The sequence below is a fragment of the Rattus rattus genome, chromosome 8, assembly GCF_011064425.1.
Source record: "Rattus rattus isolate New Zealand chromosome 8, Rrattus_CSIRO_v1, whole genome shotgun sequence".
Lineage (NCBI taxonomy): Eukaryota > Metazoa > Chordata > Mammalia > Rodentia > Muridae > Rattus > Rattus rattus.
The window spans coordinates 90,892,590-90,916,160 of NC_046161.1; the positions used below are offsets into that span (position 1 = coordinate 90,892,590).

The 23,571-nt window shown below is 41.8% G+C and overlaps 1 protein-coding gene across 3 annotated transcripts in view; it reads right to left on the bottom strand.

Annotated features, from left to right (window-relative positions):
- The window catches only part of Armc8 (armadillo repeat containing 8), a 93,695-nt gene extending 72,302 nt beyond the window's left edge, over window positions 1-21,393 (bottom strand). For 2 of the 3 annotated variants that reach the window (XM_032910143.1, XM_032910142.1), the window contains exons 1-2: window positions 21,105-21,393; window positions 462-538 (exon numbers count right to left, since the gene is read on the bottom strand). In XM_032910143.1, coding sequence (XP_032766034.1) covers window positions 462-538; window positions 21,105-21,149 — 122 coding nt within the window. In that variant the 5' untranslated portion in view covers window positions 21,150-21,393. The remainder of the gene's footprint in view (window positions 1-461; window positions 539-21,104) is intronic. The other variant, XM_032910144.1, reaches the window with a different exon arrangement.
- Between the last annotated feature and the right edge of the window lie 2,178 nt (window positions 21,394-23,571).

Consider the following 23,571-nt stretch of genomic DNA (forward strand, 5'->3'; position numbering starts at 1 on the left):
TTAAAGATTAAAGAACTTTGGGAAAAGACATACATGCCTTCTGTTATCAATAACTTAAATTTTCTAGTGACTGCTTTCTAAATATTGATATTTCAGTTTTCAGCACTTGGAAATTTTGATGGCAGTTAATGAGTTAGTCAAAAACAAAACAAGCAAAACAACAACAAAACCCTATCAGTTTTTAATTTTATTTTTATAGATATTAAAAGCAAAAGCATTCTCTAAAGGAAACCTTTTAAAATAGAGAACAAGTGTTCTACAAAACATGAAGCCAATCATTAGTTAAAAACTATGAATGAACTTTATAATAAAATATTAAATCATGAATGTCAAGCAATCATCTCATAAATGAAGCCAAACGTAAGGAAAGAAGCTACATTTCCATAGCTGTACTATTTGGCAGATTAAAACATGAAGACAAACAAGACGTTTTGATAGAGTCTTAAATGCATACTACTTACATGACACCTTGGAGAACTTTCTGGGGATCAGGGTCAAATAGCCTGTCAACATAGTGGCGACTGCTAGCTGTTACCTCCTAGAAAGCAGGGGAAAAGTGACATCTGAAGCCATGCACATCACAAATAGCATCACCCACAATACCAAACCGCTGAACAGTCTATCTTAAGGAAGAGATGGCCTCCCTCCAGGACTTGTCTTAGTTGCTTCCTTACTGACATGCTAATGTAAGTAGGGGGCTTCTTCTCTGATCAACTTTCTTTAAAAAAAAGAGCACCTTTTTTTTTTTTGGGGGGGGGTAAAAAAAGGTCAATTTGGGAAATCAACAAGGCACATAACTTGGTTCATTTTAAAAGTTAGAACTAAAGGGGGATGGTGTTTTTGCTAGTCTTTTAAATAACTCTGAGAAAACCCCATGATAAACTATAGGTTAGGGGAGAAAGAGGACCCCCAGCTCTCATTAGAAACATAATAAGGCACAGAGCCCTTTGTGCTGAGCCCCACAAGCTCTGTCAGCAGGAGAGGCAAGCATGTGCTCTCTCTCCACTGGCAGCCAGATGCTCCATGTGTGTGTGCATGACACCAAGGGTACGCACTATAGGATAGAACAGCTCCTGGCCAGAGAGAGGGCAGTACAAGTCCCTCGGATGCAGGGAGTGCCACAGTTAACAAGCTGCCAAAGATAAAAGTGTAAAGGTGGGGTAATAGCATTCCTCAGACCCCCCCCCAAAAGAAAGGTTCGTGGTAAATCATAACCAATAGAGCTACGTAGTCTGAACTGGATGGCTCTTGGTAGAGATGGGAAGTTGGAATACACAGAATAAGGGAACCAGGTAGCATGCACCTGTAAACACCTGTAAACCCAGCTAGCTGCAAAGATGTCAAGGCAGGAGGAGGCCAACCTGGGCTACACAGTAAGCACCTCTATCCAAAAAGTGTAGTTAGGGAGACACTTACCTCTTATTTGTACTGTGGGATATGCTTTTATTATGAAATTTCTTATAATATTTATTTTGTTGGGTGTTTTTATATTTAATTTTACATATAATTTTATTTGAATCAACAAACTAAAAAGTTAGGAAAAAGTCCTTTTGCTGTTTTCCTCTTGTCTGCTGGAATGCTTATGTACTGCCATCCATTAGCAGCAAGATTTACTGGGAGAAAGAAACTTAGTACCACTTGTGGAAAGGGACTATTCTTAATCTATTGAGGTCTTGGTGTCCTTATCAAAAAATCCTATTTATAGGGGTTGGGGATTTGGCTCAGTGGTAGAGCGCTTGCCTAGGAAGCGCAAGGTCCTGGGTTCGGTCCCCAGCCCCGGAAAAAAAAAAAAAAAATCCTATTTACAGAGGCTGAGGGAAGCCCACAGTTGATTTCTATCTATTCTTTGTTATCACTAACATACATAGTCTTTTTGTTTTTTTTTTTTTTTTTTTTTTTTTTGTTCTTTTTTTCGGAGCTGGGGACCCGAACCCAGGGCCTTGCGCTTCCCTAGGCAAGCGCTCTACCACTGAGCTAAATCCCCAACCCCACATACATAGTCTTAATCCCAGTACCAATGTTGATTACCACAGCTTTCTTCCATTAGCACATTTTTTAAATGATAAAGTTATATGTGTGCTCCCCCACCACCAACAACCAACTTGGCTACTCAAATTTTCCCCAATCAGCAATAGTCTTCTAATCTGTAATAAGTCAGCCATGTCTCCTGAAAGCCACTGCAACAGAAATCATGCCGAGAGGAGAGGAGGAGCCTTTTCCTAACATCACCATGTTTGTGTCTGCATGGAACAATTCTTGTACTGCACTGCTTTCCTCTGTAAACAGAATAGATCTTCTCTCCCCACAGTTCTTGCTCCTTTAGAGCAGTGTGGTAATGAAAAGCTAAGATGGAAGGCAACTAGTCCAGGCACTAAGTACTCATAAGAAGGTGATACTTGAGCAAAGGTCTAAAGAAGGGCAGGTCTTCATTGAAAGAGCAACAAACAGAAGGCTCTGAAATACAATGTTTCTGTCACAATGCAAGATCGCTGTTGGAGCACAATGAGCAAAGGAGAAGGGAATGGGAGATGAGACTCACAACACGGATGTTGGGGAAGAGTTGCTCTGTTAGCACAGCGGTCACTAGCCTCATTTTACAGGCTAGTCTTTATTTTACTAATTGAAATAAGGATAAAAACTGAATTTTGTCCACTTTTAAAACTAATTAAAAGTTTAAAAGTCAACAGTGCATCCAATTATTAGTAAACTTTCAAAGATATTTGGAGTTCCTTATGGTTATGAATCTACTTTTCAGTTGTAAATGTCATGAAACTGAGATAACCAAGTATTTCTAATCTTTTTTTCTGAATTATATAAAGTGCACACTACTACCGACTTAATATCATAAAAGTAAATAATCTCATTAACTACTTACACAGGAGAGTTGAAATCATACTCTTGAAAGGTAGAAGTTTTAAGGCTGCCCCCCTACACAAAAGTTTAGAGCAGAAGAAAGAAACTGGTCAGACCCTGGAACTGCAATTACAACAGCCAGTTGGGCAACTCTCTCCCAGGAACTAACTGACCATAAAGTTAGATTAAAATCTTAAAGAACAATCTTGAGAAACAGGAAGCTTCTCCTTGTGATTTTTCACTGGTATTTTCGACATTTTCCAATGACGCCCTCCCTACCCCCTTGGGTTGTGGTTTCTTCCTTTAAATACCTCTTCTCCCAGCCACTGGGGTCGAACTCCTCTGCCCCTGTGTGGGATACTAGTCTTGACCCCAGTGAACTGGTTCCTATCAATAAACCTCATGTTTTTACAGCAAGGATGATCTTACGTGAGTTATTGGGGTGGGGGTCGTGTCATCCCGAGACTTGAGTGAGGGTCTCCCTGCTCCGGGGGTCTTTCACTCTGATGTTTGGGTTCTAATAACATTAAATTGTGTTTACTTTTTACATGTAATAGCATAGCTGCTAGGAAATGTTTCGTTACACAGCACTCTTTATTTTTCTATACACAGCGCTAGTGGAGTCTTCTTAGTTACTGTTAGGTTTTTAATGTTTATGGCATGAGTTGGGAAATTATAAAACAGATACATACATGATTGACATGTTTTAAGGTGTTGTTCTGGCTGCAAATTTTACAACTGAATAGAGAATAAGGAAGGGTTACCAGACAGTTGACAGGGAGGTCAAATAGGAGGCTACCTCAACCACCAGGAATTCAGTTACTTCATGACAGTAGCTAGGACCAGAGTGAACACTGTGGAGGTAGTATTCACTTAGACTCCTGATAAAAGGAGAATTCTGAACTGACTGTCAGATTCCACATGCTATCAGACTGGATGTAGGATGTGGGAGAAAAAAAAGCCAAGGGTAACACTGAAGTTTTTCCTAACCACCTAGAAGACCGACGTGCCAGTTTATGAGGTAAACAAGATTTAAGAAGTACAGATTTAGATAAGAATAACAAAAAAATTTTGTCTTCCGATTATGCTAGGACTGAGATCCCTACTGAACAGCCCAAGTGAGGGTGTATATGTTGAGTTTAGGATTTAGAAGAAAGTTGTGAACTGTAAACACAAACCAGAAAAGCTATCATATTATTCACTAAGGCAGTGATCGTGGATAGATCAAGGCCAGAAATCTGTGCTCCACGGTCAGTGTTATGGGCAGAAATGCTTGATGTTTACTCACAAAATGTTTCAAGGAGGGAGCAGTCAACCATGTCAAATCCTAGTGATGTGTTTCATAAGATAATAACTGACACTTTGACTGCTGGATTCAGGAACATGCATCAGTGAGAATTTTACCAGGAAAGCATAGTAAAAAGCTCCAAGAGGGGTTCAGTTGAATTGAGGGTGTGATTATGATAATGATGGATTAGTGGGAATGAGTTGGAAGAAGACAGCATCATGAAATTGAGATGCTGAAAGGATTTTAGTGATAGATAAATTAAGGTCTAGGAAACAATCATGGACACTGGAACTAAAGACAGGACAACATGATTATCAGACATGGCTACAATTTTAAACAGCCTTTAGATAGAAAACTAAAATTCCACCAGGTGTAGTGGCACACCCAGCACTCAGAAGGCAGCGGCAAGAGGATTTCTGTGAGTCCAAGGCCAGTCTGGTCTACGTAGAGGACAGCCAGGGCTACATAAAGAGACCCTGTGTAAGAGATAAAGAGAGAGAGAGGAGGGGGAGGGAGAAAGAGGAGACTAATTTCTCATCAATCATCGAAGAAGTGATAGAGTTAACATGAGCTAAAAGCTGAGATCTTAAGCAAAGGAATGATCAGAGGTAAGAAATCTGATGCAATTCAAAGAGTCTAAAAACACCAGGAGTAAGAAAGACCACTGCCACTTCTTGAGTGCTACCAGGGAAATAGAAGGAAAAAACATTATCTGAGAAGACCTCAAGAAAAAGCTCAAGAAACATCATCAAGTGAAGAATTTTGTTATGTTCTAAACAAAGACAAAGAGATCACAGAATTTAAGCATAAAGAACGTGTATTGAAAGAAACAGAAGGCAGGAAATGCGGGGTAGAGAAAGTCAGACAGCAAAATGGTATGAGAAAGGACCCTGGAGTTCCTGGCTACCTGCAGTTCATGTGAAGAAATACAAAAGCTATTGCAGAGAAACAGTGATTATGTGCTGGGTAAGGAGGACAAACATGGAGGCCACAGAGCTCTTGTGTTTGTAACAGTCTGGACCAGGGTGACAGCATGATCTTGGAACCTCTTTACTCCTCCAATGAACACAAGCAGGTTAGGAGGGTTGGTGATGTCCTAGCCTTTCAGGATGAGACTTCGTTCTTTTTTTTTTTTTTTTTTTTTTTTTTTTTTTTTAGGAGCTGGGGACCCAACCCAGGGCCTTGCACTTGCCCAAACAAGCGCTCTACCACTGAGCTAAATCCCCAACCCCGAGACTTCTTTCTTATTCAAAATACCATCATGACCTCTGAGTTATTTTTTGTAGCTTTCAGTAACTTAAAAAGATACCATGATTCTTCCATTTTCCCAACCAAAGCAGGAATACAAAATAGCCAGTTAAACTCAGGGTACAGTCTGTGATCATGAAAGACAGCAAAGAGAGTTAGGGTCAGAGCTACAAAATCCATGCTTTTTGACAAACATACATGACCTCAAAACCTAGCTGCGAATTCATACTACATATTCAAAGCTTCAATAAAGCTATCACAAATTTATTTATTAAAGTATAGTATATTTTTGTTAAATAGTACTTCTCTAAAATTATGTAAAAATGAATTCTTTCAGCAGAAAAATTGCAGATATCAAATTTGTAAATTAGAATAATGTTAAGAAATTTATTATTAAATAAATCCTATGTATCAAACGGGTCAGAGAAAAGCTAAAAACAAGTTTTGTATTTTAGGAAAACAAAAAAACAAGTCACAAGTTGTGCTTTGTTGTAGAGAGTATTATGTGGTGCAATTTTCTTTCATTGGGGTTACTGTCTGCAGCATGTTTCCTGAATGGCTTCCAGTGATTTTCACCTGCTGATATCCAGGCCCTGGTGCAGTCTCTTCTCTCAAGGGAGCACTGGACTAGAAACCTCAGTCTGATAAATAAAATGTAGCAGGCAAGATGGGATGCTATTCGAGAAGGTTCTCTTGTCAAAGTCTCCTTTCTTTCTGTCTGACGCTAACTGTGATTATGAGCTACCCTATGGAAAGGCCCACATGGCCCACAACTAAGTCCTGCCAACAACCTCAGGAATGAGTTGAGAACCAGGTTCTTCCTAAAATCAGCCTTCAGATGAGACTAAGGCACCTACTGACACTGACTGCAACTTCATAAGAGACTGTGCCAGAAGTACAAGTACCAGCTAACTTCAGCTGCTCATGGGTGACTTAAGAGGTGCAGTTAGAGCCTGTTCTGGTTTGCCTGTTACCTGACTTTCAGAAGCAGTGAGATAACCAACATTGTTTTTATTGTTCTTGCTGCTGATGTTTTTTTTTTTTTTTTTTCTTTTTTTCGGATCTGGGGACCGAACCCAGGGCCTTGGGCTTGCTAGGCAAGTGCTCTACCACTGAGCTAAATCCCCAACCCCGCTGCTGATGTTTTTAAGAATTATTTATTTTATTTATGTGAGTACACTGTAGCTGTCTTCAGACACACCAGAAGAGGGCACAGATGATTGTGGGCCACCATGTAGTGGCTGGGAATTCAGAACCTCTGGAAGAGCAGTCAGCACTTTTAACCACTGAGCCATCTCTCCAGCCCCCCAACATTGTTTTTAAGCAGCTAACTATGGCAAAATTTTAATAAATATTTTAAAAGATTTATTATTTATCTTATATATGTGAGTACACTTTAGCTGTCTTCAGACACACCAGAAGAGGGCATCAGATCCCATTACAGATGGTTGTGAGCCACCATGTGGTTGCTGAAAATGAACCCAGGACCTCTGGAAGAACAGTCTTAATCACTGAGTAATCTCTCCAGCTTTCTTGGCACATTTTTAATACACACATACAAAGGTAGACATTGGGCCAATGAATGTATCATTTAAATCAGAATGACTTTAGGTTAAAAAATGAATTACTAATAATGAGCAAAGAACACACAAAACCCAAGAGTACTGAAGACAACAAAGGCTGCACAATCACCTAAGTTTTACATTTCTTTAGAAGCAACAAAAAAGAGAGGAAAATATTTCCTAGGCATCCCAGAAAACTGGTCAGAGGTTACTCAGAACCTGTGTTGTTGTTGTTGTTGTTGTTGCTGCTGCTGCTGCTGCTTGTTGGCAAACCAGAACAAGCTCTAGCTGCACCTCTTAAATAACCCATAAGCAGGATGAATTTAAGCCATTTGCTCTTAAAAATCAATTGCTGGGGTTGGGGATTTAGCTCAGTGGTAGAGCGCTTGCCTAGCAAGCTCAAGGCCCTGGGTTCGGTCCCCAGCTCCGAAAAAAAGAAAAAGGAAAAAAAAAAAAAATCAATTGCTAAAATTCTTCAGGAAAGGTCTGGAATGACAGTTGCTAAAGCACAGACTTGCCATGAATTGAGGCAACTTAGAAATATAGAAGTATCAAACTTGAGTTTAGAGCTAAATAAACTAATAGTTTCCTAGAGAATGAAAAGTTAGTAAGCTATCAATAGTGTTGTTCTATTTTGTCACCTCTTTGCCCTGTGTTTACTTTTAGCTTCTTTACTCTTTAGTGAGGTATGACTGTGCCCCAGCGTGTCAATGTGGCACACACCTGGATCTAGCCACCATCTCTACTGTCTTCTCTTATACCTACTGCCCTTCTGCTTGTAATGGTTCCCTTCTACTTTTGCACCCTTTCTTTCTCTCCCTCCCTCCCTCTTTCTCTCTCTTTCTTTTCTTCCTTCTTTCCTTTTCCTTTCTTCCTTCCTTCCTTCTTTCCTTTCTTTGTGAGTCTGACTTCCCTTACCTTATATTCTACACTGTCTTTACCCATGCATGCTGTCAATGTCTATAGACTGTACTTTGGCAGCTGTAAACAGTGAAGTGACACAACATGGGAATGCTGGGAAGCCAACTTTGACTCCTTGGCTCAAAAGTAGTATAGGTGAATCATATGGTAGTTCTATTTTAGTTGAGGACTCTCCATAACTCATTTTCACAGTAGTTGGATTAATTCATAGTGTACAGGGCTCCTGTTCCCACACTCATAAGTATCTGTATTTTCCTGGTGACAGCCATTCTGCTTTCTCCCACATTCACCAATATTTGTGACATTTTTGATGGCAGCTACTCTGACTGGCTTACAATAGTGTCTTAATGTCCTCTGATTTGCATCTCTCTGATGATGAACATTGTTTTCATGTGTTTATTGATCATTTAAGAACCACCTGTTCAATGTACCTCCTATTCTTTTCTTTTCACTCCTTCTGGTTTTTTGTCACAATTATTTTGTTAATATAATATTCTTTTTTTTATGCCATGCAGTAGAAAGAACAAAGATTTTTTTCCTTTCTTTTTTTTTCCCGGAGCTGAGCACCGAACCCAGGGCCTTGCGCTTGCTAGGCAAGTGCTCTACCACTGAGCTAAATCCCCAACGCCAAGAACAAAGATTTGAGTCCTAGTTTTATCACTATGTAAGTACATACACAATTAAATTTTGTGGCTGTTTCTTTTATTATAAAGTGATTATACAGCTCAGAGTTTAACAAATTAAAAGAGATAATGTGAAAAAAATCCCTTATAAACTATGAATGTATCCTACTAATTTCAAAAAAATTGCATTGTGTATTATGCAAAGAAACAGAAGGACTGCTTAGGTAAGTCTACTAATGCTCTGGGGCTGCTCACACTCGTGGTTAAAACTAAATCTTTCAAACTAGGTCACCTGTCTTGAGTAACGGCAGCTAAATCTCAGGGCACCCTACACACTTGGCAAAAAATAAACACATAATTTAGTATGTTACAGCTTACAACACATTTTCTTATTGAACTTCTAATCTAATTCGTATGGGTCTTTGGGATTGTAAAGTGTTTTTTAAAGGTCTACTGTGCAATTCTTAAATATTTACCTCTATTTTATGTGCATTGGAGTTGTGCTTGAATGTATGCCTGCTTCAGTGTCAGATTCCCTGGAGTTACAGACAGCTGTGAGCCACCATGTGGGTGCTGGGAATTGAACCCAGGATCTCTGGAAGAGCAGCCAGGGCTCTTTAACCATTGAACCATCCCTCTAGCTCCCCACTATGAAATTCTAATCCCATAAGAAATGAAAGTTTACACAGAAGGAGCCTTTTAACCGCACACTCTTACTCCTCGCCCCCCTTTCTCCTTTTCTGTCACTGGGTCTTTCACCGTGCAGAAAGCCGGCAACTAGGACGAGGGAAAGCGTAAAGGCACAAGCACCATGGAGCACAGGAGGCACGCCGGGGAGCGGGAAGCGCCACCGCCAACTCAGAAGCGGGCACCTTGGTGGTCAAAGCCCGGAACGCTCCAGGAGCACCGCAAGGCTCACACAAAGCAGGGCGCGTGCACACACCATTCGGGAAGGGTATGCACCGCAGCGGGTCTACCACCTTCCCCCGGCACGGGGGAAGAGGGCCGCGAAGCAGTGAACGGCATGGGGGCAAGCGCCCCCGACACGTCCACAGGGACGCCGCGAACCACAGCGAGAAGTGTGCGCGGGTCAGTGCTCGTGCCGGACAGCCGCACCCCTGACTTCCACACACCACCCTGCAAAGGAATGGGGAGGAGAGACGAGGGGCCCGCTGGCAGAACGAGAAGAGCGGTCGCCATTCGCGCTGAATGACCATTCGCCATGAATGTCCGTCCCTCGCCTGGCGCGGCTTAGGCCCCGGCCCGAAGAGAACGCGGCAGCACCACATCGATCCAACGGGAGCGAGACACGCCATGCATCGGGAACAACGGGCGTGAGAGCTTTCTAACACGCACTGGACGGGAATACGAGCGAGAAGAGCGAGAGAGCACGGGAAGAAGTCGCCAGCCAAGACTGCCCCCCCCACACACACACAAAACAAAACAAAAACCCTTTCGAGGGCGAGAAAAAAAAGGAAGCGGTGCACTCGGGAGGCACGTAGCGAGGAAGAACGGGACTCACCAGGCAGCGGAGGTTCGGGAACTCCTTCCAAAAAAGAAAAGGAAAAAAATTGAAACAAAAAACCCCTTTGGGGTCGAGAATAAGGAAGCGGCGCACTCGGGAGGCATCTGGCAGAAGAGACCGGGACTCAACAGGCAGCGGAGGTTCAGGAACTCCTTCCAAAAAAGAAAAATAAAATAAAATAAAAATCCCCTTCGAGGGAGAAAGGAGAAGCGGTGCACTCGGGAGGCACGTAGCAGGAAAGAACCGGACTGACCACCAGGCAGCCGAGGTTCAGAACTCCCAAAAAAAAAAAAAAAAAAAAAAGCCGCCGGTCGCAGAGGGGCACACCAGGGGGCACTAGCACCAAACGGGAAAACCCTTCCAGTCGCACTCAGCACCAACGACTGCAACCGGTAATGAACGACAACCACCACCGGGAAAAAAATCGGGAACGCCTGACACGAGGGACGGTTGTCATAAGCTGCCCCACAGAGCACAGGCAAGCAAGCACGGGAAAGCAGGAAGCGTGTACTCATGGGGGGGACGCTAAGCTTCAAGCATCGAAGAGGCCCATGCGCAGAAGAAAAGAGCTAGGGCTGGACAAGCAAACAGCCTTGGAAGCCTCTTCCAACGTCCTTTAATGACAAAAAGAGTCAAAAGGACAGCGTGTCAGCATATATCTCCAGGTACAATAAGGACAGATAGCAAAGATGAAAACTGTAAAAGACACAGGGATAAACATGACAGGCCACAGGGAACGTCTGGAAGTCATGTTCGGTGACGTGTCCCCAAAAGGTCCCCATGAAGAAAGAGAACCGGACCTCAAAGGAACAACTGGTCGACCTTAGAACCCTGAGTACTCACAGACCGAGAAGGCCATGGTAGATAGACCGGAACACAGCACCCTCTAGGCCTCAGAAGTGTCCACGGTCCCTGTTATTATGTTAATTGAAAGTTTTGCAGGATACAGTAACCTGGGCTGGCATTTGTGTTCTCTTAGGGTCTGTATGACATCTGTCCAGGATTTTCTGGCTTTCATAGTCTCTGGCAAGAAGTCTGGTGTGATTCTGATAGGTCTGCCTTTATATGTTACTTGACCTTTTTCCCTTACTGCTTTTAATATTCTTTCTTTATTTTGTGCATTTGGTGTTTTGACTATTATGTGATGGGAGGAGTTTCTTTTCTGGTCCAATCTATTTGGAGTTCTGTAGGCTTCTTGTATGCCTATGGGCATCTCTTTCTTTAGGTTAGGGAAGTTTTCTTCTATGATTTTGTTGAAGATATTTACTGGTCCTTTGAGCTGGGAGTCTTCACTCTCTTGTATACCTATTATCCTTAGGTTTGATCTTCTCATTGAGTCCTGGATTTCCTGGATTTTTTTTTTTTTTTTTTTTGGTTCTTTTTTGAGCTGGGGACCTAACCCAGGGCCTTAATATGCTTCCTAGGTTCCTGTATGTTTTGAACCAGTAGCTTTTTCCGTTTTACATTATCTTTGACAGTTGTGTCGATGATTTCTATGGAATCTTCTGCTGCTCCTGAGATTCTCTGTTCTATCTCTTGTATTCTGTTGGTGATGCTTGTATCTACGGCTCCTTGTCTCTTCCTTTGGTTTTCTATATCCAGGGTTGTTTTCCTGTGTTCGTTCTTGATTGCTTCTATTTCCATTTTTAATTCCTTCAATTGTTTGATTGTGTTTTCCTGGAATTCTTTCAGGGATTTTTGTGATTCCTCTTTATAGGCTTCTACTTGTTTATTTATGTTTTCCTGTGTTTCTCTAAGGGAGTTCTTCATGTCTTTCTTGAAGTCCTCCAGCATCATGATCAAATATGATTTTAAATCTAGATCTTGCTTTTCTGGTGTGTTTGGATATTCAGTGTTTGCTTTGGTGGGAGAATTGGGTTCCGATGATGCCATGTAGTCTTGGTGTCTGTTGCTTGGGTTCCTGCGCTTGCCCCTTGCCATCAGATTATCTCTGGTGTTACTTTGTTCTGCTATTTCTGATAGTGGCCAGACTGTCCTATAAGCCTGTGTGACAGGAATGTTGTAGACCTGTTTTCTTTCAGCCAGTTATGGGAACAGAGTGTTCTGCTTTCGGGCGTGTGGTTTTTCCTGTGTACAGGTCCTCAGCTGTTCCTGTGGGCCTGAAGAGTTCCTGTGTGTTCCTGTGAGTCAGAAATGTGGGCCTGTGGGCCGAGTGTAGTCTCTTCTGGCTTCCCAGGCTTGTCTGCCTGTCTGAGGGTTTGGCTCTCCCTCCCACGGGATTTGGGTGCAGAGAGCTGTTAATCCAGTCCCTTTAGGTTCCGGAGGTGTCTTGGGCGCAGGGGGTCTGCAGCTCCAGTGCACCTATCTACCATTTCTCAGAGGCCGTATGCAGTTTCCTCTTGGGCCAGGGATGTGGGCAGGGGTGGGCAGTGTTGGTGGTCTCTCCCGCTCTGCAGTCTCAGGAGTGCCCACCTGTCCGGGTGGTGAGCTCTCTCTCCCACGGGGTTCAGGAGCAGTGAGCTGCTGGTGAATTTTTTGCAATGTGACAATGAGGAGATGAACAATATAGATGGCCCCTTGTATTCACCCCAGTTTTGTTTATGAGATTAAGAAATGACACTGAGAGGCATAGTAATACCCAATAAACCATTAGTGTACATTGAAAAAAAAAAAGAAATGAAAGTTTAAACCAATGACAGCTAAACAAATTTTAATAACAAATAATTAGAAAACCCAATAGGAACTTTGAATTGTTTACGATATATGTGGCATCGGAGGAAGTCAAGTTTGTAGAAAGATACAAAAATAGAAATGAAAAACCAGGTATCTGAACTCTGAAGAGATTTTGAGTTTAAACCTACTGCAGGTTAAAATTCCTTCCTCCCATTAAGTTCCCAGGTATGCTAGATACTGCGGACAGTGAGACAAAGCAGGCTCTCCCACCTTCAATGCAGTCTCAGCACAGGCAAGTAAAACACAAGTGCAATGCAGCAAGTGAGATAGCAAAACAAAACCAACAGAAGCTGGGTGTGTGGCACATCTTTAATGCCAGGACTTGGGAAGCAGCGACAGGCAGATTCTGTGATCTTAAGGTCACACTGGACTACACAGTAAACTAACTCCAGGCCAACCAGAGGTACATACATACTGGGATTGCTTAAAAACCAAAACCAAAACCAAAACCAAAACCAAAACCAAAGCCAAAGCCAAAACCAAAACCAAAACCAAAACCAAAAAGCAGTAACAACTCCTGTAAAACAAACAAACAAAAGACTGGCAAGATTTAAACAGTAGTTCTAGAATAGAGACAGGGCTCCTGCTTGGGCTGTATTTTATAAGTCTGTGAAAATCACACTCCTGGCACTTAGAGGACAAGGACTAAGAACAGTGTGTGCCACAGATGTATGCCCTAAGATGGCAGGCCCACCACCACATCCCACAACTGCACACTATCCATGAACCAAGACAAAGCAAGAACAAGACAGTCTTAATTATGTGACCTTAGGGTCACATTCCATCCTACATGTAAACTTAAAATACATTTGTGTTATCTTAATGTATGATCAGTTTTCCAAGAATGCAGCTCCTTTATAAATAATGGTTATACTTTGTCTTGTTTGGAACTTTTACCAAAAGTTCAGACACTAAAGAGGCTACACAAAAGCCACTTATGATTCCACTTTCTTTCTTTTTTTTTTTTTTTTTTTTTCTTTTTTTTTTTTTCGGAGCTGGGGACCGGACCCAGGGTCTTGCCCTTCCTAGGCAAGCGCTCCACCACTGAGCTAAATCCCCAACCCCATGATTCCACTTTCATAACCTTAAAGTCTTTATCACTCTATAGAGTGCCTGTCACATGAGTAGCCAGTATGCACATTTTGAAACATATCATTGTTTATATATATAGCACAGTTAACATTTTCATTTTGGAACACACAAAAAGTATTAATTAGTAAATATCTACCACTACAAGAAAGTGAGCTTAGTTAGGCTGGGAAAAACTAACTGCAGTGGCCTGTGACGACCCGCCCAGGCTGAGGTTTCAGAAACGCACTGACCCATCAAGACAGTAAACAATGGGAATCCAGGTTCCAGTGTCTCCAAAACTACCTGAGAAAAACAACAACAAAACCTAACTTCCTTTTGTCACTATGTCAATATTCTGAAATATCAAATAAATAAATTCTATTCAGACCAGTCAAATATTCTCTACTATTCATTTTAAAGCTCTGGACACTTCCTGTGCTTATGTCTGTCCCTAGAGAAACCAGGAATCCCATACTCAAGAACACTGGAAACAATCCTGAGAGTCTCACTTTACTAAACTCTGCTTCGATTTCAAATCGCATGCTTCCCTCCAGGTGTGAGCTGTATTCTTCTAAGAACATAAAAGACACCAAACTTTAATATCTCTCACTGGCACTTAAAGATTTATAAAAAATAAGTATTGCTCTGCCCAAGAGTTAGTTCCACTGCGAGACAAAACTAAATGCTAAACAAGTCTTCCCTAGTTTTGAAAGGAAGAAATTAGTCTCTTCAGTTGACCTTAGTAGCGGATATCTCCTCCCTGCTCCAACTTTGTATTTTAATATGTAGGAATCTGTAGAACTGAACTGAACATTCAGCAGACCACAGTGAGAAAGTTAATATATCCAGTTCTCGGTTTTTCCCCAATAAAAGATGACAAGGATGAACTAAAGACTGCCTGCTTTTTATCCAGGTAAAATATCCCCTCACTTTCTATTCATATACAACAAAACTTTTTCATAACCGAAAAGCCACTGCAAAGTTAGAGTAGAGGGGATACAAGGAACGCCTTATAGTTAATTATTTGGTGAGTGTCTAACTTAGTAATATATTTTCATGACCATGGTACACACTGTTAACAACAAGAGCAATGTAACATTCATACTTCTAAAATCAAACACTAGGATGTATTTCCTTTTAAGTCACAAAGAGCCATATGGTCATATTTGCCCACAAATGCTCCTTTGTCCTATTTTAAAAAGTGATACATTTACTCTTTGGTGTGGGCATCATGAGATGTCCCAGACAGAGCGAATAAGTTAGAGAGACCTACGGTGCAGAACAGCATAATGTGGTGTCCAAAGATTATCTCTAACACAGAAATGGAATAAAAGGGCTGTGGGTATCACAGGGACAGAGATACTTTCTAGGTTGGCTGACATTCACATGCCTCAAATGATAAGATAGCCAAGGAAATCCTCCAAAATACAGCAAATGCCTATTTCTCATTTAATATTACATTGCACCATGCAATAAATTAGTCAAGACTGAAACAGTGCAGTGACTTCAGGATCTTGGGTATGGTCTTTCACAATTCACGGGGAGGTACATCCCTGCACAGGCCGGCTGCCTCTCGATTCTAAGGCCTCATTTGCTTCCCATGCTCGGAGGCAGGAGCAGCCTTGCCCTGGAGCTCTCCATGGTGCTTATTTGCACTCCACCGTCTGTCTCATCCAACAGTCAGTGAGAGCGTTTCCTATTTCTCTCTGATCTGCCTGCCTGTAATCCACACTGTGGCCTGTAACACAAAGCTCTTACAGCAGCAGCCAAAGTTCACTTTTGTGGGGGAGCTCACTGACATACTCTGGACAAAAAAGTTAAAATTCCTCAGATTCAAGTCCCAAACATGACATTGTTACTTTTACCTACCATTCCAAAGTAACTACATGACTTTTGACAGCACATGTTTGGTGCCTGACATTTTAAAACAGAGCCAATACCCAAACTTCAGAGATTCTTCTTCAGTGATTTCTTAGAGCATATGTGTAGTCTGTGAAGGGAGTGGGCAACACTAATTATTTATAAACTAAAGCCCACCACCATGCTGCAGGGGATCACAGCACTGAAATTTAGTAAATGAGGCTGTTCTTCAGTTTCTTGAAGGGAACACAGAATATGTTTTGCCAAATAATAATCTATCTTTACCCGGAAATCAACCTGACAAATGATATTTACTGGGAAACAACCATCAAATCAAACACCAAAGTGTAGAAAATAAAGTTTAGTGACAGATCACAAGCACACAACCCTGGATTGAGGGAGGGAAGACTGAATCCCAAAAATCAATCCAAAGGCTAGTTCCCCAGATAAAACTTAAGACTATACTAAGATGTTTCTGACTCTTCACCAAATGTCTGAATTTGGGTGGCAATTTTCCTTTAAAACACTACAAAATGTTCTGGATCACGAAATAAGCACGCATGCACACACACACACACACACACACACACACACACACACACACACACACGTATGTGTCACACATTGCCACTAAAGATTAAGAAGTTCATATCAACAAATCTGCTTTAGGACCACTCCCCTCGAGTCCCGCCCTTACTGGCATTTTGTAAATGAACTTCAAACTTCTAAAACATGATGAGCAAACTTCATTTTTATATTTAAACTAAAACCAAAGGCAGGCAAATTTGTACTTAGAGGCCAGCGGGGTTTAACTTAACAGAGTTTTCTAATTACTGCTAACTGTCTAGACAAGAGAGCAAATCAAGGGGTTGGGGATTTAGCTCAGTGGTAGAGCGCAAGGCCCTGGGTTCAGTCCTCAGCTCCGGAAAAAAAAAAAAAAAAAAAAAAAGAGAGAGCAAATCAATAAGCAGCAACAGGCAAGAGCAATAGAACACAACTTTCAAGAACTGAACAATAAAATCTCTGATCCTCCTTGAGTTCCTTTTTGTGTAAGGCATGAGGTAGAGACCAAAGTTCTTTTTGGAGAGAGGTACAAGCCCCAAGGTTCATAAAATACTTGTAAAAACCCACATGATAAACATATAAATTCATATAAATTCAATAATCAAAAAGCAAGCAGTCCAATTAGAGAGTGAGAGAAAAAAAAACCCACAAACATTTCCCCTTATTCCATGAAAAGATTTCAACATTGCTCTCCATTAAGAAACTAAATACAGGGTTGGGGATTTAGCTCAGTGGTAAAGCGCTTGCCTAGCAAGCGCAAGGCCCTGGGTTCGGTCCCCAGCTCCGAAAAATAGAAAAAAGAAAAAAAAGAAAAGAAAAAGAAACTAAATACAGTGCTGGAGAGATGGCTCAACAGTTAAGAGCACTGACTGCTCTTCCAGAGGTCCTGAATTCAATTCCCAGCAACCACATGGTGGCTCACAATCACCTGTAATGAGATCTGATACCCTTTTCTGGGGTGTCTGAAGACAGCAACAGTGTGTGTATTTGTGTGTGTATGTGTGTGTATTTAAAAAAAGGAAAAATACAAATTAAGAGGATGATACAGTATCAGTACACAGCTATTAGAGAAGGTAAAATAAACAGAAATGTTGACAAAGACTGACAGAAATTAAATCTCTCCTACATTACTGATGAATATAAAATGGTAATCAGAAAAGTTCAACAGTTTCTTTACAAACTAAACATACATTTACCTATGTAAAACAATGGTTTTAGGGGGCTGGAGAGATGGCTCAGTGGTAAGAGCACTGACTGCTCTTCCAGAGGTCCTGAGTTCAATTCCCAGCACCAAATGGTGGCTCACAACCATCTATAATGGTATCTGATGCCCTATTCTGTTGTGTCAGTGACAGCATCCTCATATACATTAAATAAACAAACAAATATGTCAAAAAATAAAAAGGCATGATGACCTCAGTTCAATCCTTGGAATCCACGGGGTAGGAAGGAATAACTCCCACAGGCTGTCCTCTGATCTCTACGCATGTGTTATAGAGCTGTACCCACACACAAAATAAACAAATATAAAACATACAAAAATAGTTTAAGTAATTACACTTCTAGGCATTTATTTCAGTCATATCCACAAAAAGAGCCTGTCAATGACTGTTCATAGTAAGTTATGATAGCCAAAAGGTAAAAACAAAAATGTTCAATAGATGACTGATTATGAACAAATGCTGGGACATTCACTCACAGAATTTTATGTGGCAAGGGAAATAAACAAACTAGATACATGCAATAGTTTGGAAGGCTCTCAAAAGCTTGATGAGTGACAAAAGCCACTCCCAAGGGGTCACATACTGTACGTTTCCATTCATGTAACAATGCAGATAACTTACAAAAGTATTGAAAGGGAAAAGAGATAAGTAGTTGCCACCAGAAATTAAGGATGGGGCTAGGAATATGTCTTTAAAGACATAGCATGAAGGAAATCCTCATGTTGATGGATACTTTTGTATCTTAACAGCAGTGGTTATAAAATGATACAAAAATATCCACAAACTATACCAATTTCCTGGTTCTGTAACTTTGTAAAATATAACCAATGCAGGTAACCTGAGTTAATTATACACATGACCTCTCTGCAACTTCCAGGGAACCTATACTTCTACCAAAAAATACAATCAATACAAAAGAATTTAGAAGTCTCAAGAATGATGGGAACTATGTGGAAGGGATGAAATTAAACAGGAATGGCCATAGAACTGAGTCTGTCCGCCTCCTCCAACAGTTCAATTAAGCATTTATTAAGTGCCTTGTATTTACAAAAACGAGAAAAACAAAACGCAAAAACCCTAGCTTAACAATGTATTATACAGAAGTATGAGTGAAAAAAGAGCCAAAGACAACTCAGGGGAGTTTAACAGAATGGTAAGTGAAAGACAGAATTGAACTGGGAAGTCATGAGTAAATCCTCTTAGGTAAAAGAACATGCTTTGTTTGATGCTACATAAAGATTTGAGACTAGATGTAGGAGGAAAGTAAAGATGATAATGTAGATGTGTGAATTTAGTGTTAAGGTTAAGGTTAAGCAAGCAATTGAGGAGGTCTCTCAGGAAGAAAGTGTAACGGACTATAGATGGAAATAATTGAAAACAATTTGACTCCCCATTAGTCAACTTACAGCTACCACACTCTAGTGTCATCAGAAATATGAGCTCCTTCAGAGCATTTCTGTTACCCCTGTATTGCTGAAGTACACAATACAGGGCTTTATACTTCACTGGTACATAGTTAAGTAGTTTATTAAAGGGATTCAACCAACTGTGTGTCGGGGTCAAGGTCTGGCATCTTCCTGTTTCTATCTTACTTTTTGAAAGAGGGTCTGCTCTCTCACTGAACCTGAAGCTCCCTGTTCTGACTAGATAGATTGTCCAGAAAACCTCCATGATCTACCTCCCAAGGACGCCATTACAAACATGCGCTGCCACACCTGGCTTCTTAAGTAGGTACTGGGGATCCTAACTCAAGTCCTCATACTGGTGAAGAAAGCAATTTACTTACTGAGCCGTTTCCTCAGCCTTCAATAACTTCTAATTAATAACTCATATAAAAGTGGTGCTTGAGGTAGCTGTTTGAAACTTAGAACCTTTCCTTCAACCTGGTAAGATCACCAAGTTCAGACATTTTAAATCATGTGTCTAAAGCTCTGCCTCTTTCTAAGGTAAAACTAGACGTTAGAGTTAATGGTCCCAAATGTTAAAGCAAATTCTAACTCAAAATGAAAAATATTCTTCAAGAAGGTTTTGAGTGAAATAAACAGAACATAATCATTTTGGGGGCATGTGAGACAAATGAAGTTTTCAACTACATATGCTATACAAGCTGACAATGTACAAAACTCGAAGAAAAGGGCTGGAATCTAGTGAATGAGTGAGTGTGTGTGAGTGAGTGTGTGAGTGTGTGTGTGTGTGTGTGTGTGTGTGTGTGTGTGTGTGTGTGTGTGTGTTGGGGGGAACCAAACAACCAAAAGCTTTTCAGGTGAACTACAGGAAAACTACAATCTAAATGACACAATCAGAAGGGAATTGAAGAGTTACAGCACATCCTTTTCTCCTTTTAATACAATGAGAGGAGCCATTGGTCTGTTCTCCCACAGAACATTCATGGAAAGTGAAATAATGGGATAATGTGTTCAAGAATTGGACGGACAGTACTTCTCTAGTTGCAGTTTAAGTGAACAGTTTAGTAAGATGGATCCAGGGCTAGATTTGTTGACCACCTCCCAAAATTAGATTTTGCACTGTACTGTGACTTCTGTCTTTTTGGGTAGCAGCATGGCTCTAGCCCTGAATGGAGTGATGTACCTGGTGCCTTTGAACACGTAAGTGTGTTTGTGTGAGAGGTCAGACAAGAGGAAAGAAACCGGTTGGAGTTGCAAGACTGTATGGAATCTGACAAGTCATCTATAACCCAACTACTATCTCAGTAAGTCTCCACAGGTCTAATAGATGACCGGTCATTCTTTGCTTGCCTATTTCTTTACTTCCAACAACAAATGGAAGGCTCTATTTGGAGTCCAACTGCTAAAATCTGTGATTAAACCTCCCAGAGTTATTTCCCAGCAACACTCATTCTTTTTCATTTCATTCCTGGTCCTATTTTTTAAAGGACAATACAGTGGAAGGCAAAAGTCACCTTCTTGGCTTTTTGCTGTTGTTTCTTTTTCATTTAAGAAAAAACTGATATTTCTTCTAGGTATATCAATATGTTCCTTTCTTTCAAATACTGGGGAAACCTAATTTTTTATTCCCACTTTTTGTCCCTCCTAAAATGTTTTTGCTCTCCTTAAAGAAAAACATTAGAAACATAGTTTTCTCTAGTCTTAGAGCCCGGACCTTAACAGCAGAACAGAGCAAAGGGATTTTAAATAACCACACACAATAGCGCGAGTTGCAGCTGATGTGAAAACCTCCACTGCCAAGAAGCAAGCGGCCCTGGCAGGTGTCTGGGATGTAGAGACTTGACAGGAGATGCAAAGCCCTAGCCTGGCAGCTCTGGGCTGTGGCAGCGTAAGAGTTCGCATCTCTTCTAGCCACAGCCCAGGGGAGCGAAGTGGATTCAAGGTTCCAGGCCTGCCCTGAACCCTCGCAGGCAGGGAGCTCCGTCCGGAGAAGCAACAGCGCAGGGAGGAAGACGGGAGAAAGCTTGGCCAAACCCAAGCCGCGCCCGTGGGCCGGCTGCCTGGAGCCCGACCTCCCGGTCTGCCGGACGCTGTCCTGGGAACCCGCACCGGTGGGAGCTCTCGAGAAGGAGACGCCTCCGACTCGGCCCAGGTCGCGTGCATCCCACCTGAGGCCACCGCAGGGAGTGGTGCTCGGGAGGCTCAAGGTGCCGGAGTAATGCTGTGGGCAGAACCGGGGTTGCCCGGCGCCGGCCGGGTCACTCACCGAGAGGACGCTCATGCGGATTGGGGTCTCCAACAGGCACGCCATCTTGAGCCTTCCCACCCGGCTGCTGCCGGCGCCGGCGCGCGGCCGGCACTTTCGACAGCCACCTATGGGACCAGCAGCCGGCGCCTCTGTAGAAAGCCAGGCAAACTGCCCAGAACCGACCGCGCCCCAGGCGTCGCTCGAACACGGAAGGGCTGGGCAGAAGGGCGAGGAATTGGGAAACCGCGCCGGACCCCGGCTTACGAATCGTCCTCTCAGAAACAGCAGCTACTCTCGGATGGGGTCAGAGGTGGGCGCGGGCAGCGGCCTCCGCATGCGCAGAAGCCTGCCTGCCCCACCTTCCACTGGTAGGGGGCGGAGCCTCACCCTGGCTCCTTGAGCAGTCCGCACTCTTTCAGTTTACAAGTTCTCCTTCCTAACCGCTAGTAGGTAGAGTTACTACCTACGAGGTTTGAAGTTCACTTTCACATTCATCATCTCACTCTACACCAAATTCCTACTTTCAGTATCATCTCCATCTTCAAGCTGGAGAAAGTGGTCTCAAAACCAGGTCTTCTGCCTGCAATGAACATCGCTTCACGCTTCAATGCTCAAGTATAACCAGCTTTATTTAACATTGTGTGCCCGACACACTTATTCTGGTATATTGGTGAGAACGGGTTCTCTAGAGCCAGGACGCCTGGATTTAATTCTTGCTGCTTTAGTTAGCACCAGTATTTTGGACAGGTTGCTTAGTCCCTTTATATTTATTTCAGGTCTCCCGACTGTAAACTAAGGACTAATGAGAATAAACGAACCAATAAACGAAACAACATACCTGGAAAGCTTTACGCTATGTTCAGAATTTTTCCAGCTTCTAGGTCAAATGGGGAAGAAAGAATTAAACTATCTGAATGTTTCCTACTACTCTGTTAAGTGAAGCCATCCCTAATTCACGTTGTTACCTCATCTCCACTCACCTCCCAGTGCTCTTGAAGTAAAAGCATATCTCTCCCGTCGTTCCTCATTTCCTCCTGTACTTTAATGTTTACGTTCATTGTAGCCTTGTCACCCTTGCTAATAAGTCTGTTACAAAATGTTGCACTTCTGAAAGGCTGGAAGTTTAAGAGAACCCTGGTGCTATACCAGTATATCCTAAGCTCTGTAACTTATGGTCTTTGCCAATCTTCACCCAAGTATTATTATTCATTCAATAGTTTTATTTAAAGCCAGTTTGAGTCCATTTAAGATTGTTAGCCCTGTCCTAAATCTTAGTCTGTGAAATCAAATATGTTGTACTCTTTTTTATTCTAGTACACATTACTATCCATAAATGCAAAAATTTAAATGTTCATCTGTCCATCTGTGTAACACCTAAAATCACATCCTAGTATGCCTGCTACAACCAGGCAGATTATAATCGGACATAGCACACAAAAGTATTGACAATCATACAATAGTTTCTATAGCTATGTGTGAGCTATACCTCACCCAGTAACTCAGGCAATGTATCTTCCAGGAAAACCCTCCCTCTAGGAGGAGCTGGGTGAATCCCAGCTCCATATGGTTTCGTTAAAATGATTTTACATTTATTGATTGATTGATTGATTGATTGATTGTGTGTGGATGCACACATGTGCTGGCCAGAGGACAACTTAGGGAGCTGGTTCTCTCTTTTCATCTAGAGGTCCAAGGATCATAGTCAAATCATCAGGTTTAGTGGCAAGAGGTTTTACATGTTGAAACATTTCCTCAGCCTGCATCATCATCCCTTAACTTCAGGCATCATTGGTTCTTTCCTGTAATGTAATATTTCTAACAATATATTGCTATATTGCGTGTGTGTGTGTGTGTGTGTGTGTGTGTGTGTGTGTGTTTGTTGATTATTTTGGGAAAAGTAACTTTATACTATTCATTTCTGGGAAACTACAAAAATTTTATCTTCTTGGTTTTTTATCTTGATACCTACCATAGGCATGTATTAAGTGTTTGTTGATTAAACAGTTTTTGCTTTGTTTCATCCTGGACTAAGATATGAGTATAGGGGGTTGGGGATTTAGCTCAGGGGGAGAGCGCTTGCCTAGGAAGCGCAAGGCCCTGGGTTCGGTCCCCAGCTCCGAAAAAAAAAACCAAAAAAAAAAAAAAAGATATGAGTATAGGCAGGTTATTTGGGAAGTACTTCCAGAGAACAGAATTGGGGAGTCTAAAAGAGAAAAGCAAAAGAAAAACAAAGTCAATGAGTCTGCTATTGAGATCACTCTATATTCTTCAAGCGCCTCTGAGAAATAAATAGAACACCTTGTTGGATTATCCATCTTGAGACTGGAACATGTGTCCACCATTGTATTAGTTGAGGATTTCCTCCTGGGCAATTAACTTTGCCTTTCTGGTTGCCTCTCTATGTGCCCACCCCCATGTGTATGTGTCTGTGGGGTGGTGGGGGTGAATCCTCAATGACCCAGCTGGGATGATCTATTGCAAGCTG